Consider the following 24350-nt stretch of genomic DNA (forward strand, 5'->3'; position numbering starts at 1 on the left):
AACACATTTTTAACAAAACCATATCCCACGGTTATTGACATCCCTAGAAATGCTGAGGAACAAAACATGCTCCCATTCTTATTTCACTTTTTTCCCCATCTGTGTGTACAGGAACTTTTAAGTACTCATCCCTGACTTCCTCTTTCACTGAGGTATAAACATGAAGTGACAAAAAGGCCAAATTCCCTTCATACATCAACATGGGGAAGATTATAGAAAAGAAAAATGAAATGAGACAAAAGTGTGTTGACCTTTAGAAATCAGGCAATCGTCATAAAAAAAAAACAAAAAAAAACAGTTACACAACTGAAAATGCCCATCTCCAGTGTTAGGCTAATAATTAAGAAGTTTAAAATAACCGGATCTGTAGCGAACCTGCCTGGAAGAAGATGCAGGCATATTCTGCCCCCACACATAACGAGAAGGATGTTTTTGTTTTGTTTTTTTTTTGTGTAAGACAGTAGCCACCAAGGCTTGGGTCGATCGGTCTCCAAAACTACAACATTATCTCCATTCCAACAAACTATTTGGATGGTATGCCAAAATAAAGCTTCTCCTTTTATCTAACCACTAAAATAAGCACTTGTAGCATGCTAGACGCTACAGGAACTTAAACTGGAACCGGGTCCGTTGGTCAGATAGAAAAAAGAGCTCAAGGTGGGTTATAAGATGGCCACCAAAGACTACCTCAAAGACTTTTACACAGACAATAACACCACCCCCACTGTTAACTTTGCTGGAGGATCTTTGATGTTTTTGGAGCTGTTGTTCTTCCAAGCCCCCTGTTAGGATACATGACATCATGAATTCCATGCAGAACCAGGACATTTTAAATCTTGCTGCCAAGAAGCTAAACCCAGGTCTTGGTTGGATCTTCCATCAGAAAAATTATCTAAAAATGTGCCCAGATCCACACAAAAATGTTTATTCACCACATATTTAAGCTTTTGGCATGGTCATCCCAGTTCCCTGACCTAAACCCCACTGAAAACCCATGAGCTGAACTGAAGGAGAGAGTCTGAAAGAGAAGACCTATGATCCTGGAGGATTTGAAGAGGTTCTGTATTAAGGAGTGGTCTCAAATTCCTTGCTCTGTAGTTACTGTCAAGCATAATAAGAGACTCATTGCTGTTTTATTGGCAAAAGAAGGTTGCAGAAAGTACTGCAGGAGTGCCAATAATTGTGACCCACGGTTTTGTTAAAGGCTTTTTGATAATGTTTTTATTTCCTCAGACTAAATTTACTAACAGGTTAGATTTTTATCATATGTTCAAAGTGAAGCTGAGCTAATTAACCACAAATCTTCTCATGACTGTTTATTTACACATCTTTACAAAGGGTACCAACAATTATGGAACTGACAATAAATAAACTACCTATTTTGTTTTCCTGTGCAAAAGAAGCATGTAGAAAAAGAAGCATTTATATTCACCTTTCTACATTAGATACACAAATGAAACTATATCTGACCCATCTCCTGCCTCATCTCTCACAGTCATTCTCTGTAGTGCCCACCTAAATACAAACTGTCAAGACCAGGCGAAATTTTGCACTTCTGCATTTACTACATGTCAAATTAATCACACAGAGAGGCTTTGGACATTTCACTGTTCTTCAAAGCATGAGGACCTGACACTGGGATTAAAATGTGGAGCAGAAAAGCAGGAGGGCACGTTCTTCACTGACAGAGCACAAGAACAATGTGTGTGCTGTACAAGACTGCTTTTGATCTCAAGTGTTCTGTTTGGATCCAAAGATCAGTGTACAAGTGTGTGTGTGTGTGTGTGTGTGTGTGTGTGTGTGTTCAGGACTGAGTGTCAGTGTGCTTTGGGAGGATTAGGGTGTGTCTGTGTGTTAAAGCTTCACTATATATCATTTATTAAAAAATATTGCGATGTTAGCTTTTCCAATACTAATCTCAAAGATATACAAATGAGCCCTCTAACCAATCACTAATTTTTTTTACTGTGTGCTGTGAACATCCTGACAAATCACACTTCCAGATGAGATTCTGTGGGTGTTTTAACAACTGAATCACATTCACAAAAAACTATTTGTAGTTCGCAAGTATGTGCATGTGGACATTCAGCAAAGAAAAGCTTGCAGAAGCTGGTGAAAGAACACATTTATTATTGATTTGATTCTATTTAGTTGATCGAAATGATCAAACATTCAGTTAATACCAAGAGAAAGCTTTGGCTATAAGAACTATGGAATAACATGTTAACACATGTTGGTGTGCATTAACATTTTCTGACTGTTCTAGATTAAACAAGGATATTAGAGGCTTGTAAGTGACATTCCATATGTTTTATCTGAATCTTGTAACATACACTGAGACACATTTTACCTTGTATGTATCAGTTTTACAGTGACTCTTGCAGTAAAGAGCCCTGGCATAGAGCCACTGCCACATTGGTAACATCTGACTAAAAACTGGTGAGACTACATCTTGTATTCACAGACAGTGACATATCTAGAACTTCCAGAAGGCCAAGAGTGACATTTTTTTCCTCACAAAATTGGTCCCGCCTTTTGTAAGTCAAAACATGATTGGCTGATTCCATCATACATCTTAATTATACTCTGTAAGGCCTTCGGTCCAGCTCCTGAAGTCCTGCCCAAAGAGAAAGCTACCTAGATATTACAGAAAAAAAAATCCTGCTTGGACAATGTGTGTGTGTGTGTGTGTGTGTGTGTGTGTGTGTGTGTGTGTGTGTGTGTGTGTGTGTGTAATACCCACTTTACGTCATAGCGCCGCATGAACATGATGTGGTCTCTGTAGGTTCGGTTCACATCCAGATCTATCTGACGGACATCAGGAGATAATGCTTTAGCCCTATCCTTCAGTTTCTGCAGAGAGAGAGACAGAGAGAGAGAGAGAGAGAGAGACAGAGACATAAACAGAGACATAGACATAGACATAGACAGAGAAAGAGAAAGAGAGAGAAAGAGGAGAGATAGGAAAGAAGGAGGAAAAAAGAGAGACAGACAGAAAATGAGAGAGAGAGAGAGAAAAGAGCAAGAGAGTAACAGAGAGAGGGGGAGGGAGCAGAGGAGAGAGAGAGAGAGAGGAGAGAGAGAGAGGGCTTTCTGTAATAATGAACTTCAGCCAAATTAAATCAACACTGCAGCATATGAATCTTACAGCCAGTCTGCAGTGCAGATTTAGTGCAGCACACACACACACACACACACACACACACACACACACTACATGGTATGAGCAAAATACCAATAAATATTCTGCCTACAATACACCTTACAATATATTTAAAACACATTTATTTAAATTATTTATTGTATTTAAATATAGAAAATCCTTTATATCCTTTATATGATGGCCTAAATTATCATGACCAAAATAGTATGTTTTATTACATGAATGATTTAATTCATCAAAACACCCACAGAAACATTTATTTTTAATTAAAAAAACATTTTCTTTTACTTTATTCTATTAAAAAGCTACAATAAGCACATTTTGCTTAACCTTTTCCAAACTTCTTCTTGTGCCAACCCAGCGTTACTTTGTCTAATTAATACTTTATTAATTTAAATCAGGAATGCTGGATATGAATTTGTTTTTATTTATTCTAACATTATTATGTGGCAAAACTCTCTTACTGCCTACATAAATGGGTTTAAAAAGTTTACTTATATATGTAGCAAGCACTGAAAGTCAGGATGGCAGGATGATGAAGTGAAATGTTGGCAGCGATTCATGACCAACTGCACTGTGTATTTTTTGGAAAGTGCTTGTTGCTCTGCTGGAGAGAAAGTTCTCTCTGTGGCAGCACAGAACCACATAACTACTGCATACTAAACCACCGGAGAAAAGAATGAGGAGGCTATTTCTGAACGCGGTATTTGTGCAATATGTGTGTGTGTGTTCTGCACATACTAAAGGCCATGAGATCTGCTATCTGAGGGAGATCATAGTTTGATATCAGAAATACTGTCTTTACTAGTGATGCACTGAAATTAAAATTTATGAAGACAGATAGCGAAAGAAGGGCACAGTTCCCTAAAAACTGGAAGAAATAATAATATAATAATAATTTGTTTTTGTTTTTATTTATGCTTTTGAATTAATGGAATAATGCTGACGATTATAGTGCACAAACATGCCCAAATAATAAATAAAGTAATTAATTAATTTGCAACTTAAAACTGTACATAAAGAATTTTTCATTTATTCATGCATCTACGTAATTCTATGATAATTTACTTATTTCCAGATTTGATTTATTTCTATATTTCTTCCTCCAGTATGCTGATAAGACTACAAGAGCTAAGAGCTACATGCTATTGGTTCATCGTAGTTTTTGAAACACTGCTAATACTTCAGTGAGAGTGGAACAGTCGAATTTCTATGCACTTGTAGGTCGTTTGTTAATTAAAAGTAAATTATACGATTAGGCTGTATAAGTGTGTTACCTGACATTTAACAGAAACAAATGAACACAAGAAGCCAACGTTTGTAGAGTTGGTCTGCAATATCTCACAGAACCTGACACAGTCTTCATTCACTGTACTGGAAATTTCTTTGATTTCATAATTATTCTATCAATCTGCCGTTTAGTAACACTTGGTCTATTATGTAAGCAAACCTTGTTAGAACTACAGTAGTGTTGCCCATGTCATTAGCATACAGGAAGAAAAAATACAGAAATAAAAAAATGGAGAAATAAAAGCAAAAACAAATGTTGATTCATTTATTGCAGTATTTCTTCCCATGTGTATATACCTGTTCATTTACTTATGCATAACCTAATTTTATATATTAATACATTTATTTACAGATGATGTGTCTCAGGTATATTTATTTATTTACTTACTTACTAACATTTGTTTGATTTATTAATTTATTATTCAGTTAGTTTGATTGATTTCCTTCCTTCTTTCCTTATTTATTTATACCTTATTTATTTATTATACTTTTTTTTTATATATTATATCTTTTCTCACTCAAACTCAAATAGTAGAACCACTATATATATATATATATATATATATATATATATATATATACACACACATACACACACACACACACACACAGCACGTTACACATTAACAAACTTAACAAACAGTTCGATCCAAGTTCAAAACCTAACATAACACAAATGTGTGTGTGTGTGTGTGTGTGCATGTGTCTACCTGATAGAAGTCCTTCTTCTCCTCCCTGATTTTCGGAATGTCGAGGAGTAGACACCACGCCTGGCCCCGGAGCTGTAGCGGAATTCCCTTGTAGATCCTCCTTACCAGCTATACGAACACACACACACACACACACACACACAAATATCTTTTATTCATAATGGATAAGCATGGCTCACATTGTGTTTTTCTGGATGCTAAAAAAAAATGCAAGGTGTGTTGTCCCGTAAGCTACTTGCTATCTGAGCATGCTGTGCAGAAAGAATGCTGCCCCTAGGTCGCATAAAAACGGAGACACCATGTGCGCAAAATAAGTTCTCACTGAAAACAAATCTTAATATATTTCTGCTGGACAGATACCATTTGTGATTTTTACATCTCTTGTTACTGCCAACCATCCTGCTGCCTCTCACCGTGTTTTCTGTTTCCTTATCATCTGAGCTGTCCTCGTCCTCCCATACAGCCTCCCATCCAGTTTTTCAATTTATTTTCCGTCACTGTCTCATCTGTCGAACTCTCTTTCCCTACTTTTGACAATTACTTTCCTTCTGGTCATTGGAGTTTGAAGCAGAATTACTGGCTAACTCAAAGAGGAAAACTGTGACTGAGTGAAAGGAAAGCTGAGTTAAAATGAGCTCTGTCCTGTAATTTTCTCTATAGCGATTTCTTGTGTATATCCTTTCTTTCTAACCTCTCATGTGTAGCTCCACCTTGCTAGTGTACAGTTAGAGACTGCAGCTCATCTGTTGATGCACGGTTTGCATTAGCCGTCACATAGCCCTTCATCAGTGGCAATTTTCTGACCATACTCAATCTGTTCTTGGGTGGATATGTTTGGGTGGCGGACCACTCTGACTTGTGTAAAAACATAAGCAGTCAACAATAGCAGTCGCCAATGATGGTAGGGGTAGAGCAGTTGATGAACTGTGCAGCAACAAATGGGTTTCAATCTGTAACAGTACACCTACACAGTGGACCTAATGTAGGCATATCTCATAAATATACCATAATTTTGTGTGTGTGTGAGAATTCAAAATAAGATTAGAACTTAAAGTGAAATTGCTGAAAGTACTAAGTTAATCACTGCCAGAAATTCTCTCTCCTGTGTCATTAAGATCATCTGGCGGGAACAAGGGATGATGGAGAGATACAGGGACGTGACAGAAATCGGGACATGCATTCCTCCTTTTTCTGTCCTCATTCATCTACATTACTAGCACTTTAGTGATTTCCTGCGTGTCTTTCTGCAAGGGTAGGTGTGTCTGTGTGTGTGTGTGTGTGTTATTGATGACTACCGATGTGCTCGTTCCTCTGGATGATGATAATGATACTGATTACGCTGACAGAATCTATCATAGTTCCAGATCAGCTGTATCACCAAGCTGAGAGTTATGGATTATAAGCCACATACAGAGAGGCTCTGCATGTGTGTGTGTGTGTGTGTGTGTGTGTGTGTGTGTGTGTGTCTCTTTGACAAAGATCACAAGATCACTCCACAGATGTACAGTCATGCAAAATTTTAAGACCGCTGGTCAAATTTCATGTCTTCTTGCTTTTATAAGTGAAAGTAAGTTAACACATTTTTGTCTGCAAATTTTAGTGCACAATTTTCAAGTATTTGCTGTGTTTAACATATTGAAAAAAGTGAAAAAGAAAAGCAAAAAATGCTAAGAAAAACTAAAATAAAAGCTAAAAAAAATAGTTTTTCCTCATGGAGCGGTCATTGTTAAACAAAATACACACTTTGTCACTGTTCTTGTACTTGTCCCAGCTTTTCAGCATCTTCAACCACTTTTCTGTCCTCTCCAATTCCAGATGCTTTTGCTAAACAAAGAAAGCACACACACCAAAATACATCATTAAAACACACACCATTAAACACTGTCACAAAAATAACAGGTAATAAAAATGACTTTTATGTCTAATTCAACTAAATAATATTTTCAGTAATGAGAACATTAAGTCCTTAAAGCATTTATATAAATAGGCTTTCATGTGTATAGATTTTTCTTTTATGTTCTATGTCTTTCATGTTTTATGTCTTTTTCTGGATCTTTTAAAAACTATAAAAGAAAACATGTACAGTTTCACTAGCAGTGCAACTATGAATATGACATACTGCTTAAAAATGAGTATGATAGATTTATTAGCCAGGTAGGACAGGTCATGCTGGTTACAAACCACAGCCGTTTAGACCTGCATATACTTGCATCACTTGTCACCCTTATTAAATTAATAGGAAAACAGCAGTTTGGATGTTTGCTGGCTTTCCAGTTATAAACGTGTGCTTCTTTGTCCAGATTCAGAAGGGATAAAACAACTAAAACTGCGATAAACTGGGACATGTAAGGACATCTTAGCTAGCTAAGTTAAGCCTTGGAGATTTATGAGTTCATTAATAATATTTTTGATAGGCTATTATGATGTATGAGAAATGACACGCTGCACAATATTTTCAGTTACTTTACTATTTAAAAGAACAGTTTACAGGTTTGTACCAGTCCGTTATCATATTATTTTTCTACAGTATTTAATCTGTTGATGGTCATACCATCTTCACTTGGCAATGTAAGAAAATGGGTTTTCCAAGATGCTGGTGCAGTGCTGTAAATGAAGTCAAACCGACGCATCTGCTGTTACTCGTCTCACAAAACCTTTGTTTTTTTTTATTTTACACATTGCGACTTTTTTAAAAAATGGGCAAGTGATAGAACACGTTAAAGATAAGCGACAGGACCGTGTTATATTAAGTTCTCAAAACAGCAGTTTGTTTAGGGCAATTAGGTATTTCCTCCATTAACTCCTGCTCAGTGAGTTGAGCTGCTGGTCTCCCTGCTCTCACTCTGTTATGTTTTTAGACCAAGGATTGCCTTCTGGGGGAGGGTCTCTGCTTTTAGTCAAAAATCTGGCATTTTTGACCATGACTACAACTATGACTATGTTACTTCTAGTTGAAAATTTGGCTTTATTGACTACAGCTACTTTACTTTTAGGGCCTTTTGGCTTTGGTTTACTTTGAAGACCAAGCTCTTTGACTATGACTACTTTGCTTTTGGTTTAAAAATAAACTCTTTTCGGCTGCAACTACTTTACTCTTAGGCGATAATCAATCCTTTCTCCTCAAGAATCAGATTAAATCACAGCTCAGGTTTGGCAGGATTACAATGATCTTCTGCTCACCTTTTCCTCCACGGAGTTATAGGCCGGAAGTTCATTCTCACTGCAAAAAAAAACAAAAAAACACAAACACGCACACACACAGATGTAAATCCAGTGAAATTGCAGCATCTCAGTGTCTCATTATTTCATCATTTTCCCAACAGGAAAAAAAACAACCTCAGACGAATTGTTTTTTCCTTCTTTTCTCACACAGATATCACTAAGTTTAAAAAAAAATCACAACTAGTAGCTGAAATGTTTGGAAATATGTTTTTGTTTGAAGGTTTTATGTAACATATGAGAACAAAGACCTTATACTGGAATGGAAGTGCTGAAGAGGAACTAGAACAAACCCATAAGCCATAAAATCTCCCTGATGCTGATGTCAAATGCGAACTCCCTCGGCACTTGAGGACTGAAAAAAAGGGAATTTATCTGTTCCACAGGAAGTGGACGCACTAGATAAATAAACATCGCTATGGCAACTCGCCCATGACGCCACCCCTGCCGACGGGGTTAAAGTGAGAAATCATCGTCAATGACACAAACAGGAAACGCTTTGGATCAGAGAAGGACGACTTTCAGTCTCGCACATGAAGCTGGATGCTACGGCATACAGATACACACAAAGCCCAAATGTTTAGAGAAGGGCTGCAATGATTTTTCAAAGTCAATCAATAATTCATTAATTATGAAAAAAGCTGACATGTCATTTACTTAAAAACAAAAGTGCTCTAAAATGCACTACATGGTTAATTGATATCATAATACTGGCTCTTCCAATACTGACACGTAGACGCAGGAGCATCGCCTGGCTGGGCTTCTGGGACTGAATATTTTTTAACCAGCCCCGAACACTCTTACATTACATAAGGACAAGTTCACTCACTCCTCAAACTCAGAGACAGAGAGAGCACGGAGCAACAGAGAGAGAAAAAGACAGAGAGCACGCATGTGAGAGAGATAGGGAGAGCGCAACGAGTTAGAGAGAGAGAAATACAGAGAGAGAAATACAGAGAGAAAGAGAGAAAGAAAGAGACTGAGAGAGAAAGCACATGATAAGAGTGCAAGAGAGAAAAAGTGTGCATGCCTGACATTTCTGTAAAACTGGCAAAGCTACTACACTGCAAAAAAAAATAAAATACTAATAAAAGTGAGTAAACTGACTGTTTTAAATATTCAGGTTCATTAAACATTGAATAGTAAGTTAAGAGAACAGTATGTCTTACATTCTGTTAACTCACTATGTGAAGTACAATGAAATTTGAGGCAGCTAAATTTTGAAATCACTCATTTGAAAACAACCCCGACCTGAGCTGGTTTTCAAATGAGTGATTTTAAATGTACACTGCAAAAACTAATTTGGACTTTCAAAGTCAGAAACCTAAAACTTCATGCCACAGCTCAAACAACATCGTGCCACTTTACCTGAAACTATGAACATACATCATCTAGAAGATGAAGAGCATTTAAATCCTTCATTTAGTCAAGAATGTATTTGATTTGAGCATTGCTCCAAAAGTGATTTGCTGCAATGCTGCTTGCTTATTCCAGTACAACAGTCTGTTCCACACATGCGCAGACTGAGAAATCTGAAAGAAATACGGGTAAGAGTATACATGCCCTGAGAAATCTGATTACTGAGCTCTGATTACTCCAGCTCTCTTTATCAGATTTCTTAATCGGAGTATGTGTTTACATGAATAATCTGATAACTGCAGAAATACAATTATGATTGGATTAAGCGCATGTAAACGCACTCAATATTTATCAGACCACAAATTTTTTTGTTAATGTTCATGTTTTGTTTTAGCATACTTTTTCTAAACAAATGATAGTTTTTTGTTTGGCTTTAGGGAAGACGAGTTGAACTACTATTTAAAAAATACTACAAACAAAAAAACAAAAAACCAAACCTACAGATATAATTTACTCCATTATATTTCTCTGTACAGAACAGTACAGAGAAATATAATGGAGTAAAAAGCAATATAGAGAAGCACAGTGCAGTAAATTGTAAGAGGAAACAAAAAAACATTGGTGAGATTAGTGGAGAGACTGATTGATTGTAGTAATAATTGTTAGTTGCTGCTCTGGCCTAAAACAAATAGGCACAGATAATGCAACAACGGGACACTGCTCACTAACTAGATTCTAGCATAGAGGCGTATAAAAGATATAGAGCAGTATAGATGTGCACAGAGCAGTACAGAGGAGTACAGGGCAACCAGATACAGTAGGAGCTCTGAAAGTGTTCAAGAATTTTTCTCTCTCTCTCTCTCTCTCCATATGTTGTTATCTCACTTCCTGTATCCAGTGCAACAAATGGTTGGCACTGTGAGGTCACTTCCTGTCTTGTTCTGTTGTTTAGTCAGATGATAATCTCTCACGTCCCTCCTACGTCCCTCATCCCTCATTCCCTCTCACTGCTGGGACCTTTGAAACTACCCCCCTCAGACTTCTCCCTCTCTCCCTCTCCATCAGATTTTCTCCTTCCTTTTCTCTTATGTTCAATGTCAAATCTTTGCTCTTTCTGACCATTTAAAATCAGTTTCTCTCTCTCTTCTGGCCAGAACACACTACGTGTCTGTCTCTGTCTCTCTCTCTGTCTCTCTCTGTCTCTCTCTCTCTCTCTCACACACACCCTATGATTGTGGCTTCCTCCTCTGCCAGCCACACGTAGCACCCTCTAAGTATCCCAGAATGCACTGCTGTTTAAGAGGCCTGGGAAAACCACAGACCTCCCCGCCAGGAGAAAGAGTGGACAAGATAGGAGGGAAGGAGGGCGAGGGAGGTAAGGGAAGAGCACAGGCTATACAGGGGTAGAGAGGAGAAGAGTTAAGAGCAGACATACAATAATACAGAGGAACACAGAGGTCTATGGGGAAGTATAGAAGAGTACCGATGAGTGCAAAGGAGTTTAAAGAAGAACAGAGGAGTATGGATGAGAAAAAAGAAATGCAAAGGAGTACGAAGAGTATAGATGGAAGGATTGATCGGCTATGTTCTCTAACTTAGTTGATCCTAAGAGCTCAGAACTGAAGTATACTACATATTTGGCTCCTATTTCGCCGTAAACTCGCTGTATGGATGTGTATAACTGTGACTAACGCAGTTTGTTGTCAAAGCTTTAAGCATTTGTTTCTGTTAGCATGTTAGCATCCGAGCGCTAACCTTTGCTTAACTTAGACTGCACTAGCTTCATGACCTACGGCTTTGGCAAGGATTGAAAATAAAAAAAAGATGCAGAACTACAAAAGCGATCACATATCAGCCCTTCAAGCCTTTTCAGTACATTTAAAAACCCATCTGTAAAGCAGGAAGATGTTTTGTCCTGTTAGCTGCGCCTGTTGTGTAGGCTCCGGTTATTTCAATGGTTATGCCAGCCTGAGGTACCAGAAGGTAACAGATGCACAATTTAAGACTGAATGGGACAATTCCAAAAAGAAGCTGACTTTAGCTTTATCGAGAGTTGAAAGGCATGAAAAGGATGAGGACGTTTCTCTGTTTCTTCTTGATATGGGGTTAGCATTAACTTTTTCACTGTTTCACAGAATCAATAGGTCGGTATTATTTTGTCTCGTTTACTAATGCTTATGGTAAGCTTAGTAGTAGCAACTGTAGCGACAGTTTGCTAACCAACAACCTAGTTAACGTTAGCTACATTACTTGCTGTGTTGCTGTTCGTTTTAACATTATATCATTACATTTTTCTGTACAATTTTTGTGAAGAGTTTTATGGCGAAAAAGATCTAAAAAAGCCTCATTTGCCTCGGCAATGTGCTTCCATAAATTTGGAGGAAGAGTTTCTGAAGGAGTACTGAAGGGAGGGATGTATTTGTTTTGTTGTTGAGAATCACTTTTGTACTTTTGAACATGGCATCCAGCCCAGTCCCAGATCTGTGCTGGCTACTGGCAGATCGTACTGAAAGTTGAACAGTGATTTGGCCGCAAAAACATGGTCCATATCTAGTGGACAGACATCTATACATGAGTACAGAGTATTATAAAGGAATACAGGGGGGTGTATAAAGGAAGAACAGAGGAATACACAGAGGTAAAAAATATTAGTATAGAAGAGTACATTATTACAGGATTAAAAATGAGTAGAGAGGAGCGCAGAGGAGTACAGATCAGTAAAAAAGAGTACAGAGTATAGAGAGGGTATAAAGGATATACCGCAGTATAGAGAAGTACAGGGTAGTTTAGTAATTATGAGTACAGAAGAGTATAGATGAGTACAAAGCAGTACAGATGAGCATAGAGGAGCATAGATGAGAAGAGAACAGTACAGGGAAGCACAGAGAAGCATAGAAGAGTATAGAGCACTGTAGAGATGCCCAGAGCAGTATAAAGGAATGTAGAGCAGTATACAGCTTTATACAGGATATACAGGAGTACACAGGAGTGTAAACGAACTTAGACGAGAAGAGAACAGTACAAAGAAGCACAGAGAAGCATAGAACAGTATAGAGTACTACAGAGAAGTACAGGGCAGAATAAAGGAATATAGAGCAGTATTCAGCACTACAGAGGATATACAGTGGTACAGATGAGTATAGAGAAGTACAGAAGATTACAGATGAGTATAAAAGAGTATAGATGAGTAGTAAGCAGTACAGAGGAGCACAGAGAAGCAGAGAAGCACAGAAGAGTACAGAGTATGTCATTTTGTAACACCTCATCCTGTTATTTCAACAAATAAAGAAAAAGATCAGTTTGCTTACACTGTCCAAATAAGTGAATACACTGCACGATATTCAATAGACTATTCAATAAATGTCAAACAATCTAGCTAACAACAATTGCTAAATATTACACACGCTGCTAACTATGATAAAGGAGCTAGTTAGCCTTAGCTTAGCAAGCATGATAATAGCTCTGCTCCCCATTGAACAGGTTTGAGTCTGGCTAACCAAAATTATGTCTGAGAGAGCCAAGTGAAGCGACTGGTGTGTGACTGACAGAAAGCTAAAACTGAACCTATTCTGTGGTGTTCAGAGCTGTACCGTATTAGCTAAGCTAACAATAGTTTAATTAGCAGCCCAAAGGTGCCACACAAAACAGAACAGGCTTAGTTCCTGCTAGGTGACATTCAAATTACACATGCTACAGACTCACAACCGAAACTACAATGTCGAGTGACTGGTGTTACAATGACAGCCGGAATCAAACGTGTTCTGTGGTATGTGTGTAGTTTCTCTTAGATATTTCCTGGTCATGATTTAGCATCACATCAATTGGAAAACGAAACTATATCCAGCAGAATACAGCTGTAGGTCGCATTAAGCTCTACAGTGAAGGTCCACAGCATGTGTGAGGTGTTTCTAGGGTGCCTAATTTTTGGATAGGAATGCATGTTAGGTGTGTTTTCATCTCTGGCTTTGACTGTTTTCAAGCAAATCTGGCAGACTTGTTGATTCTCTGCCCTCAATAGAAAATGTGAAGGGGGGGGGTGGTGTTTAGTAGGCCACTCAATTGATGAATATGGAAGAGAAATTAGATATGATGATAATTTTGAAATATCGTCATAATACTTATACTAATAATGTGCTCAGTTAAGCCATGAGTTGAGCATCTTACTGCAGGAAGCCGAAGCGGTCCACCACTTTGTAGAGGTCATAGTTCGCCTCCTCCCATGGCTCCACGGGACCACCTTCTACACCCTGATGGAAAATGAAGCAAAATACTTAATGCTTAGTCTATTAATAAGACAAAGTAGAGTTAGAAAAGACGAGGAGAGAGGACAGGAGAACAGGAGAAAAAGAAAAGAGAGTAAGACAGACAGAGAAAGAGGAAAACGAGAAAGAGCTGATTGAGAGAGAGAGAGAGAGAGAGAGAGAGAGAGAGAGAGAGAGAGAGAGAGAGAGAGAATATGTTTATTTATAAAAGCTATGTGTTGAACACATATACAGTCCCAGCAGTGCTGGCTGTTTGTAAAAGCTGCTGTTGTGTAGAGGGACTGCAACAGCAGCTGAATCTATTCCAACATAAATCTTGTTTCTTCCACCGCAAGCTTTCCCCTGGCCACACACACACACACACACACACACACACACACACACACACACACACACACACACACAGCACAGTATAGTACAGTAGACCCCTTATAAATAAATCTTTCTCAGACACACACACACCACACAAACTGCTGCATATTCCGCAACATGGTAGGAGAGATGAGGATGGACTACGAAAACCAGAGACGGTTTAATAACACACACTGTCTCTCTCCACTTCTCTCCCACAATCTAATGCCAGTAATCAATGTATCCTTAAATCACCAATCAGGAACTCCTTTAACCACCAGGATGATCGTTGACCAAGCTGCAGGGCAGGGCAGGACAGTAGCATTTATCAGGCTGCATTTCTGTTTTTCCCCATGTATAATAAGCAAATGTCTCTACTATCGGATTAGTATAAACCTAAGAATCTGCACTGAGGATGATTTGCCTCTCAATTGCATCTTCTGGGTTTTATCAGGCGCTACGGGGCGCTCCTGAGCAAGTGAAAAATGAATGGGCTCGTATGGAGCTTTTGTGTACAATCAGTTTGTAAAAGCTTAACTGCAAGTTGTATAGAAAAATGCACGTTTTCCCTGCACAGCATACCACATTTCAACACTGCTCTCACATTTTTAAGCGTTTCTGAAGTCATAGCAGTGTCTCATACGTTCGTGCTGTCAGTGAGCACGCAACACTTCACTCAGCCAATGAGTTGATCAGCTCGCCAACCAATCAGCACTCAATAGCAGTAATGCTAACCAATCAGCAATCAGTAGCAGTAATACTAGCATCCTACTGCCCTAGACCTGTTTTCTGTAGAAAAACGGAAACATACCGGTAAGTTTTCTTTAACTTTTCAACAGAATATATCCTTCTACTTTCCAAATTTAAAAGAGGTTCCCACACAAATGTGTTTAATTTTTTGGTTTTAGCCATTTAGTCCCATTCAGTCCCACTCATTGATGGGATTAATGAGAGAAATGGGAAGTGATCAGGCTTCCCTTAAACCATCTCTGGATAAATATGCTTCACCACTCGTAAATGATCAAATAAAGCTTATGTAGCCAACATTCGAGCATAGCTATTAACCATTTCAATAAGCAAATATAAGCTGAATTGCCCTGGCTATTGCTATAGCCCAGTCTAATTACAACATGATTTCCTTTAGCATACAGTCCTACATTCATTTTCAACAGAATTTGACAGAACTCATGGAAATGTACTGCAGCATTAGCAATGCATGAGGAGGAGATGTGAAAAATTATGGATCTTTGTATGTCTTGGTGAGCAGTGAGCTACTGAAGTTGCAGTATTGAACCGCAGCTCAGCAGCTGTTACAGTTTCTTCTCCACATAAAGAAGAGCAGGAGGAAGCATCGCCACTGTTTTTAACACTATAATTTGGGTGAAAAGGTTAAACAAGCATTGTATAATCTATCATCAAGCATCAAATATCAACCTTTACTAGCTAACAGAAACCCTGCTGCAGTGTGCATACTGTATCAATCTAAGATTACAGGAAGTCAATAAATACACTTTAGTTTGAGGTAAGGGTGGGCGATATGGCAATATGTTATCACAATATTTAATTATTTTGAGTTTTGTGAACAACTTTCAAAGCACAAAATGCACCAGTAAAGAGTAATGCTACATTTTAAAAAGGCTATGAACAACTATGAGTGCAGTGATTGTTTATCATTGTTCACAAAATACACTACAAACCCAATTCTAAAAAGATTTAGACAGTGGAAAAGTAAATATAAATAAAATGTAAATAAACATAGACTCTAATGATTTGCAAATGTTTTTGACCTATATTCAAACGAAAACAACATCAGCAACATGTTCAAAAAAGTTGGGACAGGGGTGAGTTCACTACTCTCATACATCACCTTTCCTTTTAACCACGTTCAGTAATCGTTTTGCAACTGAGGACAACAATTGTTGTACTTGTAAAAAAAATGATTTTTTCCCATCTTTACTTGATATAACACCTCAGCTGCTCAACAGCCCAGAGTTACTGTTGTTGGATATTGCACTTCATAATGCACCACTCTTTTTCAAAGGGAGACAGGTCTGGGCTACAGGAAGGCCAGTCTAGCACCTGCACTCTCTTACAACGAAGCCACACTGTTGTAACGTGCAGAATGTGGCTTTGCGTTGTCTTGCTGAGTTGCTGAGTCCCTAAAAAATGATGTTGTCTAGATGGCAACATATGTTGCTCCAAAATGCGTATGTTCCCCTCAGCATTTATGCTGCCTTGACAGAGGTACTGACAAGACTTCTCAGAAGTATTCCTGAGCCCATTTGGTTAAATTTATTAAAGAAACATATCTGTGATTAATTCAGTGCTGTCTTAGGGATTGAAGGTCACTGGCACTTTGCACTTTCTTGCAATTGTGTGATGATGCACATTGTTCTTGTACTGTTGCTTACACACTTATTCTCGGAGTGACAAATGAGCATTGGTGAATACTCCTGGTAAACATTCAATTTATAAACAATCATGATAGCATCACCTGATACGTATTCACCTGTTTACGTTCCCAGACTTACACTGCCACAGTGCCAACTTTTTGGAATATTTTGCCAGCATTAAATTTGGAATTAGCAAACATTTACAAAGATCAAACTTGATAAGGTAAAATATGAAATACCTCTTCTTTGTGCAGTTTCAATTACAAACCTGTTCACTATTCAATGATATCTGTTTTTCTTTGCCTTTCAACTATTGTCTCAGCCTTCTGGAACTGAGTTTGTATTTAAAAAGAAACAATCAACGAAAAATCAAACATTTAGTAAAAATTAAAGAACAAAATAGGATAACGCCAAAATGGGGTGATATCCAATCAGCTGCTTGTTATAGTTCATTCAGTTACTACACACTGATTGTTGCTGGTTACAGGTTGTTGTTAATCCAGTTGTTCAGTGGCAGTGCAGATGATACCCATAATATACTTGGAAAAGCAAATTGTGACAATATATAATGGTTATCGTTATAAATGTGGCCTCTCTCTAACAGAATTTCACATAACCTCTAAAAATGGTTAAAAGTGCAGATAAGAAAACTCCAGCTTTCAATATATCCACAACCTGGCTATGCTACCTGGCTATCAGTTTTTAACCAACTGCCCAATATGAAGCTAATATTCATGTTGAGGAAAGGCAATATGGCCTGTGGACTGTTTGTTTAAACTTGTTTTTCCGGGAAAAAAGTCAGGCAGCTATTACTATGGCCAGAAACAATGTGTGTGGGTGTTTGCTTTGTTAGTGCTCTGATATCATACCCACCACTGGCTTCCTTTCTCTCATATTATTTATTATTAACAGCTCAGATCTATAATACACTGCTATAAGACATTATCTGTATTACCCTCCAGCCTACACAAACTGGTGGACAGGCTTAGAGCTGGCAATTTATGTAAGCGCTGCACTAACATCAAAAACATGCTGATAAAACATCAATAAAAATATACGACTCAGTGAGTGTTTTTACACACCTCAGTTTCACTAAAGAAGTTAAAAGCAACAAAATGCACATGCGAGCATATAATTAATACACAGTGGTTAATAAACAAACAGCGGGAGGTAGGTAGCATGGATGTCCAACTAAAGTAAATTCTATGCAACTATGGAAGGACAGAGATCTATCTGGGTGGGTTTGTGGATGGATAGACATCTATCTGGATGGATGATATTTTTCTGGATAGATGGAATCTATATATCTGGGTGGATGGATGGATGTATAGATGGATGGATGGATGGATGGATGGATGGGTATCTACCTGGGTGGACGGATGGACAGATGGACGAATATCAACCTGGATTTACGGATATCTATCTAGATGGATGGAAAAACTCCTCTTTATAGAAAAGGAATAAGCCAGTAGCATAGGTCTGATGATTGTTTATAACAGATAACTTTAGCATATAAATTGAGGAGAGATGTGTTTGTGTGGTTTTATGGGAGATGGAAATGTAATCAGAAAGACAGCATTAAAAACTATAATAGAATAATTCTACCCAAGAAGAAATAAGGGACAGATATTACTCTGATGCTTCATCTAGACATCCTAGGGGTGCAGTAATCCACTCAGTCCATAATTTGATTTTATTCACAATACTGGATTCACAATTGACTGATGAATAAAACTAGAGCTGGGACAGAGGACATTCAGAGCTACTGTCTACTTATAGATGGTAATTACTGAATGAATCTACAGCACAAAAATACCACATGCATGCCCTATAAAACTACTAAAATGATAAAGTGAATGAAATCATGTGCAACGTGAAATTGATCCAAAAACATTCAGACGTCTTATGGTAAGATACAACTAACGAGCTAGTTGGCTTCATAGAAGGTACTAACCACTAGAGGATACTGAAAATTAACATTTCAGTTTCAGAACCGTTAAGGAAAATTAAGTTTTTGGTTATATTTAGCAAACTACTGTTCATTTTTCATGTTCGTGCCTTCAATCAGTTTGGAGACAACAACACTGAAACTGGTGTAGTGTGAATAGAAATGCTAACATGGACAACATTGACCATTAGCATGCTAATAAAGCAAACATCTGGTTTTCACTTTCAGTCACAGCAGCTTTGTTAGCCAAGCTATCATTTTAAAGACATCTACACACTGAACACAATGCAAATAAACATCACGAAAATACATAATAGTTTTTTGTGCTGTGAAAAATACAAAACAAACGAGCAGACTGTGTAAGTGCAAAGAGATATTCTTTACTCCTCAGAAACTGGGCAAATGGTGATGCCGGGTGGTTATGTTCCATTTTAGAAAAGTAAAAGAAAGACAGAAAGTTGTCCCACCTCATTAAGGAGCCAAAACTTTACAAGCTCTTTCACGCACAGCTTGGATGTCTGGGTGTCTAGAATTCAGTTTAAGCTGCCTTTGGAGCTCCACACATATGGAGCACAAAGAAAAAAATTCTGATGATGGTTAAAAAAATGTACAGATTGCTAGGAGACAACCATTCAATTATCTTGGTTGTCACAGTGCCAATGCTAGAGACAACACTGATTAATCAAATGAGCTCATGTTGTTTATAAACAGAGGGAAAATAAAATATTGCTTATTGGCATGAAAATAAACTGCAGGAAAAACCATGTTTGGCGAGTATAGACATTAAGACAAAGTATAAATAAACGAATAAACAAACTCAAGCACAGTGCCAACTTCACTGTTTATATTTGTCTTTAAGTATAGGCCTTTAAATCTAAAAGGTTTTATGTACAGTACTGTGTAAAAGTCAGAGACCAGGAGATATGTCTGAGGACATTAAATATAACATAACCGGTCCACTAGCACGAGAGAGAAAAATAAGTGAAAAAACAGGAGTTCCCAAAGCTGCAGTTAAAAGAAAACTATTAAAAGATACAGAGAAAATGGGACTCCTAACACCTGGTCAAGACCTGGTAGCCCACCAGAACTGACACCATCAGATAAAATGTATTTAAAGCCTTCATCTTCGAGAGAGAGGAGAAATTCAACCTCCACTCTTACTTCAGATCTGAAAAAATTCACAAGCGTTTCTGTCCATGTAGTTGTCAAGAAGCTGTTACAAAGAACACAGACAATAAGGAAGAAAATCTGCAAATCAAACAAAGAAGCTGCTGGTGTTCTCAGAACAATGGACTGACCTCCCCAGTGGCCAGACCTCAACATCACTAAATGTGTTTGGTATTACTTGGACTGTAGGAAGCCGGAAGTGAAACCAACTTTTAAGACTGAACTTTGGAGGTGTGGAAAAATATCCTTGCAGATTTCTTTGAAAAGCTGAAATTAAGTCTCCTGAAAAGAATGGATGCTGTAATAAAGGCAAAAAATGGACACATTTAATACTGAAAAAATTTATACTGTATTTCGTTGTTCAGGCTTCTGTGTAATTTTCTTCCTACCTGTTCTCTGTTTTTTTTTCCTGACACTGAAAAATGGACAACTTGTACTTAATGGCAGTTTTGACTGGAAATTACATCACTGAAGGGCCTCTGACTTTTGCACAGTATTGTATGTGTGTGTGAAGATGAGTGTGGCAGTGTGGGTATCAGAATCTAATTAACCAACACAGTCACACAGTCAGCTCCCCTAACACACTGCCAATTACGCTGGCCAATTACAATGGCCAATGTCCAAACTGGACACGACCAGAGAGAGACCATTAAACACACACACACACACACACACACACACAGAGGGCACAGCTAGAAAGGCACTGAAAGCAGAGTCATATTACTACAGGAAAATCAGCCTTCTGGTGGTCTATGAGAGGAAAGTAAATGCTGAATTCAGCGAAAGAGGAGGCTGCATGAGTCTAATGACAAAACATACTGCACACATACTTTCCAATCAAAAAAACTCATGCTGAGACAATCACGGCTGCACTGAGAAAGGATGGCTGCATTTTGGCTTTAAACTAATGAACTTCCAGCAATGCTTTATTACTGTAATATAGACCAAAAGGCATTATGTAACAGCAATAACAAAAATAGCAATAATAGCATGTTTGCACTGAACAATATATTTCCCAGTACAATTGTTTGGTCAAGTATGTTTTGTTTTGTTGATTTTCGAAGTGGAAATAGGTTAACACATCCTTTAAGGGAAACAAACCTTTTCTGCAAAATTTTAAGGGGACAACTTCTATTTTTTCCTGAGTTTATAAAGGCAAAACGTGCTGTAACTTTTGCACTGACCACATTTAATCTTATTTTCCCCAATATGATAAATTCAGCAAATAAACATTAATTGTGCATTAAAACATGCAGTGCTTGTAGAGAAATGGTTAACTTATTTTCACTTAGAAAACCAACACAACATGTAAGTTGGCCAGGGACGCCCAAACTTTTAGATACAACTGTATCTTACTGAATAAAAGGGAACCGTTAGCCACTCCTAATTTTTGTTATGTCATGAAGTGTCAGAAACCACATAATCAAGTCTATTTAGGATTATTGAACAACTCAATATGGATTGAGAAACGTGTGATGATGATGCAGATCACTAGAAACATTTTCAGTAGAAACATCTCGATGCTACCAGTCCTATCAATAAATACACTGACGTAGAAGTAAACTGGACCGTGATGGGATTTAATTTATAACTGCAGCACTTATAAAACTCAAAAGAACCCACACATCTGGTTGGGATGAAACATCTGCTTGGGATGAAACATCTGCTTGTAATAGGTTCAAGTGGAAATATCTGGCCTTTATTCGGTATGAAAGCAATGCGAGATGGAAGAGGAGTGCAGGTTTTTTCTATATTTTTTCAGTCTCACCTTCTCATATCTGGCTACGATCTCAGCCCGCTCCTGATCCAACTTCACTGCAGCATCCTGCTCTGCATCAGACGCTGGACACAGAGAGAGAGAGACAGATGGTAAGCTGTTACTGTTGTTGAATATGTTCACCTTAAATATGATACAGTACTGTCAGAAGTCTTAGGCAGCAATGAAAACTGTTTAAAATGTTTTAAAGAAACTGGCTGCCATGATTTTTTTTTTTGTATTTCTACATAATTCAATCAAGGTGTAAACAAAGTCATTCAGAGTGCTTTGATGTGAAGAGGTTTATTGAAGAGAAACTTACTGATTCTGATTTCTTTATAGTGGTGATGATAGGAACCAGAGGTTATGATGTCTACAACACATACATACATACATACATCATCTAAACCGCTTATCCTTCTGGGTCGCGGTGGGGTGCTGGAGCCTATCCCAGCTGTCATTGGGCGGAAGGCAGGATACACCCTGGACAGGTCGCCAGTCCATCGCAGGGCAGACAGACAGACAGACATACACAATCACACACTCACTCACACCTAGGGGCAATTTTAGCACGTCCAATCAGCCTGACTGCATGTTTTTGGACTGTGGGAGGAAACCGGAGTACCCGGAGGAAACCCACGCAGACACGGGGAGAACAGGCAAACTCCACACAGAAAGGACCCTGGTCGCCCAGCTGGGAATCGAACCCAGGCCATTCTTGCTGTGAGGCAACAGCGCTACCCACTGCGCCACCGTGCTGCCCGTCTACAACACAAATGTAGCCATTTTATTTACTATCCAAAATGACCAGTGAACCTACATGTGTTTTCTGAATGTTTATATGTAATGTTGATAATGGTAAAATAGTGGTATCTGAAAATATGTTTCTTTTGGGGACTATTTTTGATTTTACCATACCCTGCATATACTTCAAAAATAAGCTTCAGGCCAAGTTCCATGAAACAACGTCTCAGGCATCAGGCAACATATTTGTAACTGTTCCAAGTAACAGCTTTCTGTGAGAGAGCATTTAGATGCAACTCTTCAGCCGTCTGGTTCCTATCACCACCACTGTGAACAATTCAGTAAGTTTCTTTAGAATGGAGCCAAACCATCAAACAATCTTAGTAATTTATTTAAGCAAAAATCTTGAAAAGCTGGTGGAATTTCCCTTTAGTGTTGCCTAGCAATGGCCACTCAATTGGTCAAGAGTGTCTCCTCTATCACCTTGAGCCAGTATTATTTATAAGAACAGTGCATTCATAAACTGGCATTCATTTTTTCAACCCTCCAGCTAGTTTCACAGACATATAGCAAACAAAAACATAAGTAATAGAAGAAAATTCTATATACATTTTAACATGATTATTTCTTCTTATTTTGCTTGTCACCCCAGCGCCCATAATGGACGAAACAACCCTGTAAAGCATTCACTGTCTATGCTTTGACAATGTTGTACTTTACATAGCCATGAAATTAAAGCTGGCATAAGCCTGGAACTGAACTGAGAAACAGAAGTAATGCTCAGTAACAGACATTTAAGCTGTTTTCACTTGTTAACTCATTCACTATTCACAATCCAGAGTTTGCTAAAGAGTAAACTGACTGGAGAACGACCCTGGAACGGCAAAAGATATATCACTGAACTACAGTTGTACGCAAATAATTGGGCACCACCGGCCAAATTACATATCACGTTGTTGTAAACACAAATTCCACAGCAAACAATTTAAAAAAAAAGTCACTTTATTTCAAATGGTATTCATAGTTACTTTAGATTTTAATAGCTTATAAAACAGAAAAAATTAAATAGTAATTGTGGCATGTACAAAAGTTTGGACACCCTTCAAACTGTAAAGTCTCAGAACTTATCTGACTCATTAGGTCTGGTTAGGCAGGTCAAGAATTGTTATTAGGAATTATCAGCTGTTGACATTTCCAGAGTGTTATAAATTCTCTCACTCTTCAAACCGTGTGCTAACACTCAACATCCATGGGCTCCTCTCAGCAGCTGGCTGACAATCCAAAAATGAAACTAACTGATGCCTACAGAGCAGGAGAAGGCTATAAAAATGATCAAAGAGCTTCCAGCTTGCAGTTTCCACTGTCGAAAATATCATTACGAAATAGCTTTAAAGGAAAGCTGTGGAAATCAAGGCATCTGGAAGACCAAGACAACTCTCAAAAAGAACTGCTTATATGCCGTATCTGCATGGAAGAGTCATCAGAAAAAAAAACGACCTGCAACCTCATCACAAAAGTCTGTCCAACAGCAGAATCTAGATACACTAGAAGCATTTACTAACAGAAGCATTAATAACTAGTGCTGGGGACTTATAAATGAAATTCTTTGGACACAATCAGCAAAAGTATGTTTGCAGAAAAAGGAGTAGCATTTGATGAAAAGAACACCTTGCCAACTGTTAATTATGGGGGTGGATCTATTATGATTTGGGGTTGCGTGGCAGCCAGTAGCAAAGGAAACATTGTATGGGATTTACGAATTCCACTAAATATCAGCAAACACTAGAAGCAAATGTGACATAGTCAAGTCAAGAAACTGAAAAGAGGCAGGACATGAACCAAAACACCTCAAAATCCACCATGAACTACTTCAAGAACAGTAAGCTGAAGTTTCTGGAATGGTCCTTGACTTGAATATCACTGAAAATCTGTGGGTAGGTCTTAAATGTACTGTACAAGCAAGATGGCCCAACAATATCATACAATTT

At 38.1% G+C, this 24350-nt stretch overlaps 1 protein-coding gene across 2 annotated transcripts in view; it reads right to left on the reverse strand.

Annotated features, from left to right (window-relative positions):
• usp6nl (USP6 N-terminal like) overlaps nucleotides 1-24350 on the reverse strand; it is a 99875-nt gene that overhangs the window by 21070 nt on the left and 54455 nt on the right. For both annotated transcript variants that reach the window (XM_036577234.1, XM_036577235.1), the window contains 6 exons: nucleotides 21631-21704; nucleotides 13906-13988; nucleotides 8344-8383; nucleotides 6907-6987; nucleotides 5164-5271; nucleotides 2744-2853 (listed from right to left, as the gene is read on the reverse strand). In XM_036577234.1, coding sequence (XP_036433127.1) covers nucleotides 2744-2853; nucleotides 5164-5271; nucleotides 6907-6987; nucleotides 8344-8383; nucleotides 13906-13988; nucleotides 21631-21704 — 496 coding nt within the window. The remainder of the gene's footprint in view (nucleotides 1-2743; nucleotides 2854-5163; nucleotides 5272-6906; nucleotides 6988-8343; nucleotides 8384-13905; nucleotides 13989-21630; nucleotides 21705-24350) is intronic.

Source organism: Colossoma macropomum, unplaced genomic scaffold, assembly GCF_904425465.1.
Source record: "Colossoma macropomum unplaced genomic scaffold, Colossoma_macropomum, whole genome shotgun sequence".
Classification (NCBI taxonomy): Eukaryota; Metazoa; Chordata; class Actinopteri; order Characiformes; family Serrasalmidae; genus Colossoma; species Colossoma macropomum.